Source organism: Nicotiana sylvestris, chromosome 11 (assembly GCF_000393655.2).
Source record: "Nicotiana sylvestris chromosome 11, ASM39365v2, whole genome shotgun sequence".
NCBI lineage: Eukaryota > Viridiplantae > Streptophyta > Magnoliopsida > Solanales > Solanaceae > Nicotiana > Nicotiana sylvestris.
Genome location: NC_091067.1, coordinates 37,871,603 through 37,880,092, shown reverse-complemented (window position 1 = coordinate 37,880,092; position 8,490 = coordinate 37,871,603). Strand labels below are relative to the sequence as shown.

General features: G+C 43.8%; 1 protein-coding gene across 1 annotated transcript; it reads left to right on the top strand.

Moving 5' to 3' along the window:
* The first annotated feature begins 5,908 nt into the window (after positions 1-5,908).
* Positions 5,909-8,143, top strand: LOC138880942 (uncharacterized). Its single transcript, XM_070161128.1, has 2 exons — positions 5,909-6,058; positions 7,559-8,143. The coding sequence occupies exons 1-2, from the start codon at positions 5,909-5,911 to the stop codon at positions 8,141-8,143; spliced, it is 735 nt and encodes a 244-aa protein (XP_070017229.1).
* The last annotated feature ends 347 nt before the right edge of the window (positions 8,144-8,490 follow it).

The window sequence follows — 8,490 nt, the reverse complement described above, 5'->3', positions numbered from 1 at the left end:
GAACGACCTCTACCATGCTGGAATTGGCCCCTCGAAGGAGCACCACTGCAACCACCAAATCCTCGAGGCATCTTAGCCTCCCTCTCCTCCTGATACTGACGGCGAACCATCTCAATCTCGCAAGCGATATCAACCACCTCCTCGAACATAGCACCCAACACTCTATCTCTAGTCATCAGAATACGGAGATGGTAGTTAAGGCCATCAACAAATCTCCTGATCCTCTCACGATCTGTCGGAACCACCCAGATAGCATGACGAGCCAACTCAGAAAACCTCGACTCCTACTGTGACACAGTCATATCCCCCTATCGCAACCACTCAAACTGCCTACGCAGCTCCTCTCTGCGAGACTGTGGTACATACTTCTCTAAGAAGAGAGTGGAGAACTCATGCCAAGTAAGGGGCACTGCTCCAACCGGCCTACGCCTCTCATACGCCTCCCACCATGTGAAGGAAGCCCCAGTAAACTGAAAGGTGGTAAATGCCACACCACTAGTCTCAAGAATCCCTGTTGTACGGAGCATCCGCTGACACTTATCAAGAAAACCCTGGGCATCCTCGCCCTCAGCACCAATGAATGACGGAGGTTGGAGTCTACCAAACCTCTCAAGACGACGTTGCTCATCATCCGGCACTGGCACAACAAACTCTTGTGCCGGTGCAACTGGCTGAGCTGGAGGAGCCCCCGGTATCTGTAGTCCTTACACTACCTGCTCAGGTGTGCGAGCAGCGGGGGTCTGATTGCCTCCCCCGGCTTGTGAAGTAACTGTTGTTGTAGTGGCTAAAACTGCCTGAGCCAGGCCAGTGCAAACTGATAAGATTTGTGCAAAGGCCTTCTGAAAACCCGGAATCATGATGGGCATGGCTGGTGCCTGAACTGGTGCTGCTGGAGCATCCATAGCTGGAGCCTGATCCGGAGCTAGGGCAGCTGTTGGATCTACAGGTGCTTCCCTCGCTGCTCTGCCTCTGCCACGACCACAACCACGTCCATGACCTCTGGTGGCCTCAGTGGGTGGCACTGGTGGTATTCCACCTCATCCGGTAGCTTGTGTCCTCACCATCTGTGAGAGAATGGAATAATAAAAGTTTAGTACTCGGACCAACAAGCTCGCACAACAAGAGTTTCAAGAATATGAAGATTTTCCTAAAAAGGTTCTGCAGCCTCTCAAGGATAAATACAGATGTCTTTGTACCGATCCGCGAGACTCTACTAAACTCGCTTATGACTCGTGAGACCTATGTAACCTAGTCACTGATACCAACTTGTCATGACCCCATTCCCCGAACCTGGTCGTGATGGCGCCTCTCATGAAGACAAGGCCAGCCAGACCAAAATAGACCACCTCTTTTAAATAGTTAAATACCATAAGTAGTTCTAAAACATGATATAATAACCATAATTTGCGGAATTAACGATAACAACAGTAGAAACCATCCCGACACAGCCCAAACTGGGGTGTCACAAGTCATGAGCAACTAAGAAATCTGGATACAAGTCTATTGAACACTAAATCTGATACAATAGTTCAAAAAATATGAAAATGATAAGATACGAGAGGCACGGGGCTGCGAATGCCAACAGCTACCTCGTAGTCTCTGAATCACTGCCTAGACTGGGAAAATCAGCACTCAAGAGCGGACTCTGCGATACCTGGATCTGCACACATGGTGCAGGGAGTAATGTGAGTACTCCGACTCAGTGAGTAATAATTATAAATAATGGCTGAAAGTATGAAAACAATCAAGCAGTAAAATCACTTAAAGTAGTAAATCAGTGAAGAAATCAAATGATATCCCTTTTTAAAACAAGTAAAACATGTAGTTTAACAGGTAAATTAACAAGTAGAAATCTGCCCTTCGGGTACAGTATCAATCGCTCAGAACAGTATCAGCCCCTCGGGCTCACTCTCAGTATAGTATCAGCCCATCGGGCTCAGTATCAATCACTCAGAACAGTATCAGTCCCTCGGGCTCACTCTCAGATCATAATGGGTACTCGCGCTCACTGTGGGGGTGCAGATTCCAGAGGGGACCCTTATGGCCCAAGCACTATGTCAAGCCACCTCGTGGTATCATCACTCGGCACTCAGCCTCACATCACTTAACATATCCTCATATATGACCCTCGGCCTCACTCAGTCTGAAAACCATCACAAGCCCCTCGGGCATTAGTAAAACAGTAGTTCTCAGCCCAAAGCATCATTTAGAAATATCATATAAGTTTTCAAATCTGAGTAAAAGTGGCTAAGTTTGCAAAACAGTAGACATCAACAGGACTGAGTTCAAATAATAAGTCAAAGCAGTGAGGAAATAGTGATAAAAATCCCCGAAGGGTTCAAATAGTTGGCACGAAACCCAAATATGGCAATCAACTCAAATCGTGATGATAACAAATAAATTTCAGTCAAATACGCGGTAAAATCATCAATCGGGACGGACCAAGTCACAATCCCCTGTAGTAAAAGACCCCACGCTCATCATCCAGCGCGTGTCTCACCTCAATATAGCACTATGATGTGCAATTAGGGGTTTCAAACCCTCAGGACATCATTTACAACCATTACCCACCTCGAATCGGCTAATTCTCTAGCTCGCAACGCCTTTGCCCCTCGATTTGGCCTCCACGCGCGTCGAATCTATCCAAAATCAGAACAAATACATCACAATATGCTAAGGGAACAAAGCCCAAGCGAAAACATTCGAAAAATATCAAAAATCCCGAAATTAGCAAAACCCGAGCTCTGGTACCACATCTCGGAATCGGGTAAAATTTACATTTTCAGAATCCTCATACCCTCACAAGTCTAACCATACCAAAATTATCCAATTCTAATACTATTTGGTCTTTCAAATCATCATTTTATATTTTTGAAAAGTTTCACAATTTTCTTCCCAAATTCCATCCCAAATCATGAATTAAATGATGAATTCAATGATAGATTCATGAACTCTAGCCAAATCTGAGTTAGAATCACTTACCCCCATGAATTTCTTGAAAAATCTTCAAAGATCGCCAAAATCCGAGCTCTCTAGATCAAAATATTAAAGAAAACCCAAAACCTCTTATTTATAGAGTACCCCTCAGATCTCAGCCTTCGCGGTCCGCACAGAACCACCGCGGTATGCACAAAACCACCGCGGCCCGCACAACACCACCGCGGCCACACTTCATTTTGGGCAGTCCGCACAGCACATATCGTGGCCGCACTTCCTTTTGTGCGGTCCGCGCGGGTGGGTTCCGAGGCCTGCAACTCTTCTGGACCTGCTATAGCTATGATTTTGGCCTAAAACATCCCGGAACTCCTGGAATTCCAAACCAATTGCACCAACACATCCTATGACATCGTTCAAACTTGTTCAAAACCTCAGGACGCTCACAACAACATCAAATCACTAATTTAACAGGGGATTCAAGCCTAAGAACTCCAAGAACTCTTAAATTATGCTTTCGATCAAAAAGTCTATCAAATCTTGTTCGAATGACCTAATCTTTTGCACACATATCCCAAATGATACAATGAAGCTACTGTCACTCTCGGAATCTCATCCGACCCCTATATCAAAATCTCGCCTATCAACTGGAATCGCCAAAATATCAACTTTGCCAATTTAAGCCTAAATCTTCTCTACAACTCCAAAACTCATTCCAATCGCGATCCTAAGTCAAAACTCACCTCCCAATGCTAATCGAACCATCGAAACTCACTTCCGAGCCTTATAACACATAAGTCAACATCCAGTTGACTTTTCCAACTTAAGCCTTCTTAAAAGAGACTAAGTGTCTCATTTCTTACCAAATCCTCTCCGAACTCAAACTAATCAACCCGATCACATAAAACCCGGATAACGAACGTAAAGAAGCTAAAATAGGGGAAAACAGAGTGGTAAGTCATGAGACGATTGGCAAGGTCATCACAGAACTAGTAAACACTCGGCGTACTAAACTAACGCTAGAAAGGCCCGATGAAAGTGGCTCGGGGACTGACCCCACAATTATGAGAATGCTCGAGGAGCTTACCAAGAGAATCAAGTCTAGAGAAAAGAAAATTGAAGACAATGACAAAAAGGTGGAGACTTACAACTTCCGTGTTGATCAGATACTGAGGGCACCTCCGGTCTTGAAAGGTTTAGATGCCAAAAGGTTCATACAAAAATAATTTCACCCGAGTGCGGCTCCGATGCTTATTCCCAAGAAGTTTCGCATTCCCTATATACCCAAATATAATGGGACAACCGACCCTAACGAGCATATTACTTCATACACTTGTGGGATCAAAGAAAATGACTTGAATGACGATGAAATCGAGTCAGTTTTGTTTAAAATGTTTGGGGAAACACTATCAAAAGGAGCTATGATTTGGTATCACAACATAGCTCCTAACTCTATTGATTCATTTGCTATGTTAGCAGACGCCTTCGTGAAAGCACATGCTCGGGCTATAAAGGTAGCCGCGAGAAAATCGGACGTTTTCAAGATAAAGCAAAGGAACGACGAGATGTTAAGGGAATTCGTATCTAGGTTCCAAATGGAGTGAATGGAGTTATCACCGGTCTCGAATGACTGGGCAGTACAAGCTTTCATGCAGGGTTTGAATGAAAGGAGCTCAATTGCATCTCGAAAACTAAAGCAGAACTTGATCGAATATCCAGTTGTGACATGGTCGGATGTGCACAATCGTTACCAGTCAAAAATCAGGGTCGAGGATGACCAGTTGGGAGCCCCCTCGGGTTCAGTTCATCCTAATAGATTCGCAACCAAGCCCCCGAGGGACACAGACCAAGAATCGAGATTCAACAAAGAAAGGTATCAGCCATATGTCGATCGAAGAAATAGCGGCCCGAGCCGTAACTCTCCTCAGAGTGATCGGAGAAACGATCGAGGTCAAAGTTCTCGGGGACACATGAATAAGAGCGGGTTCGATAAACATACCGACCCTGCAGAGTTTCCTCGATTATCAGAATGCAACTTTAGCATAGATGCGTCGGGGATTGTCTCAACTATTGGGAGAATCAAAGATACCAAGTGGCCCAGGCTTATACAAACTGATCCTTCTCAAAGAAACCCGAACTTGATGTGCAAGTATCATGGCACACATGGTCATCGAACAGAAGATTGCAGACAGCTAAGGGAAGAAGTGGATCGTTTGTTCAACGAGGGCTACCTTCGAGAATTCCTAAGTGATCGGGCTAAGAATCACTTCAGGGAGAGAGATGCAAGGAAAAATGAACAAGAAGAACCAAAGCATGTAATCCACCTGATCATTGGCGGAGCCAATGTCCCTCAACGACCTATATTCAAATGCACCAAAGTATCAATCACCAGAGAAAAATGGACTCAAAGCTATATGCCCGAGTACGTCTTATCATTCTGTGACGAGGAAGCAGAGGGCATATCTCAGCGTCACAACGATGCACTGGTAATCTCTATCCTTTTAAATAAAATTCAAGTTAAAAGTGTTTTAGTGGATCCAGGTAGCTCTGCAAATATAATCAGATCGAGGGTCGTAGAACAACTCAACCTACAAGATCAGATTGTACCTGCATCCCGGGTCCTAAATGACTTCAACATGGCAAGCGAAACAACAAAGGGAGAGATTATCCTACCAGTAAACGTAGCCGGGACCATACAAGATACAAAGTTCCATGCATCGAAGGTGACATGAGGTACAACACGCTCCTCAGGAGACCATGGATATACAACATGAGGGTAGTACCTTCAACTTCTCATTAGATGATGAAGTTCCCAACATATGAAGGGGTGAAAACAATCTACAGAGAGCAACATGTTGTAAAGGAGATGCTTGCGATCGAGGAAGTAGTGTTGATACCAGAGCCTTTGACCTCAGGGAAATCAAGCACCAGGGGTAAACATGTAGCCAAATAGCTATCACGGCCTCCAGCCTCGATGGAATCGGAGCAACAGGTAATCGAAGACGAAGATGAGGATTTCCTTACTCCTCGAACCTTTGTCGTTCCCAAAGAATCCAATGCAACCAAATCAACTATCGAGGAGCTGGATCAGGTCATTTTGATCAAATATATGCCCGAGAAAAAGGTATACCTGGGAACGGGATTGAACCCCAAACTCAGGAAAAAACTCATTTAATTTCTTATTGATAATATGGATTGTTTTGCTTGGTCCCCTTAGATATAATAGGTATTCCAGCGGGAATCACCACGCATCAGCTTAGCACCTATCCCAGGTTCAGACCAATGAAGCAAAAAAGGAGGCCTCAATCTGAGGTAAAACATGTTTTCATAAAGGACGAGGAAACCAAAATTCTTAAAATAGGATCTATATGGGAGGTAAAGTACCCCGAGTGTTTAGCCAATGTAGTTGTAGTTCCTAAAAAAGGAAACAAACTTAGAATGTGTATAGACTATAAGGACTTCGACAAAACATGTCCAAAGGATTCTTTCCCACTGCCCAACATCGATTATATGATCGATGTCATGGTCGGCCACGAGATCCTAACTTTTCTCGATGCCTATTTCGGGTACATTTAGATTCAGATGAACCCGGAGGACCTGGAAAAGACTTCGGTTATTACTAAATTTGGGACTTATTTTTACAAAGTAATGCCCTTCGGGCTAAAAAAATGCAAGATCTACATACCAACGCCTAGTTAACAAAATGTTTGAAGAACAAATAGGTAAAACAATGGAAGTTTACATTGATGATATGTTGGTTAAGTCACTGCGCGCAGAGGACCATTTGACTCATTTTCAAGAAAGATTCAAAATCTTGAGAAAATACAATATGAAGCTCAACCCGAAGAAATGTTCCTTCGGAGTCGGCTCGGATAAGTTCCTCGGCTTCGTGGTGTCAAATCAGGGTATAAAAATCAATCCCAGTAAGATTAAGGCTATCTAGGATATCACGATCGTGGATAGTGTAAAGGTCGTGCAAAGGCTAACAAGGCAAATAACTGCCTTGGGTCGATTCATTTCGAGGTCGTCGAATCGGAGTTACCGGTTCTTTTCCTTGCTCAAAAAGAAAAAGGATTTTGCATGGACCCCGGAATGTCATCAAGCCTTAGAAGAACTAAAGTGATATCTATTGAGCCCGCCTTTGCTTCACAACCTGAAGGTAGATGAAAAACTCTACCAATATTTGGCAGTATCCGAGATAGCAGTAAGTGGCGTAATAGTCCGAGAAGAGAAAAGTACGCAATTCCCTATTTATTATGTAAGTCTAACTCTGGGAGATGCTGAAACTAGATATCCTCACTTATAAAAATTAGCACTTGCATTAATCAGCGCATCAAGAAAGTTAAAGCCATATTTTCAATGTCATCCCATATGTGTATTAACCATTTATCCCTTCGAAAAGTTTTGAATAAGCCCGAGCTATCGGGCTGCCAAATGGGCCATTGGACTTAGCGTGTACGATATCGAATATCAACCCCGAACGGCCATCAAGTCTCAAATCCTATCTGACTTCATGGCCAATTTTATGCCGACCCTCGTACCCGAAGTGGAAAAAGAACTGCTAAGCTCAGGTACAATATCGTGGCTATGGACCCTTTTCACAGATGGTGCCTCAAATGTAAAGGGGTCTGGGCTTTCCATTGTCTTGAAGCCACCCACGGGTGATGCCATTAGGAAATCTATCAAAACTCCAAGATTAACTAACAATAAGGTCGAGTATAAGACCATGATTTCATGTTTTGAGCTAGCTAAAAGCTTAGGAGCAGAAGTCATCGAGGCCAAATGTGATTCTCTATTTGTGGTAAACCAAGTGAACAAAAGTTTCGAGGTTCGAGAGGATAGAATGCAAAAGTACTTGGACAAGCTACAGATAACTTTGCACCATTTCAAGGAGTGGACTCTGGATCATGTGCCTCAAGAACAAAGTAGCAAGGCTGACGCACTTGCTAATCTGGGATCCTCGGTCGAAGAAGATGACATTTTCCCGGGGACTGTCGTCCAATTATCAAGGTCTGTGGTCGAAGAGTTTCATGCCGAGATAAATTCAACTAGTTTAACATGGGACTGGAGGAATAAGTATATCGACTATTTGAAGAGTGGAAAACTCCCATCGGACTACAAAGAATCAAGGGCCCTACGAGCCAAGGTTGCTAGGTTTGCATTAGATGAAGATGGAACATTGTACCGAAGAACATTCGATGGACCATAGGCGGTATGCTTAGGTCCAGGAGACACCGATTATGTTCTATGAGAAATCCACGAAGGCACTTATGGGAACCATTCCGGTGCCAAATCTTTGGTCCGCAAAATTATCAGGGCAGGTTACCACTGGGATAGCACGGAAAAAGATACTAAGAAATTTGTCAAAAAATGTGATAAGTGTCAACAATTTGCACCAATGATCCATTAACATGGGGAACAACTCTATTTGGTCATATCCCTATGGCCTTTCATGAAACGAGAAATGGATATAGTTGGCCCTCTACCAACGGCCCCAAGTAAGGCTAAATACATTTTGTTTATGACTGATTATTTTTCTAAGTGGGTGGAAGCACA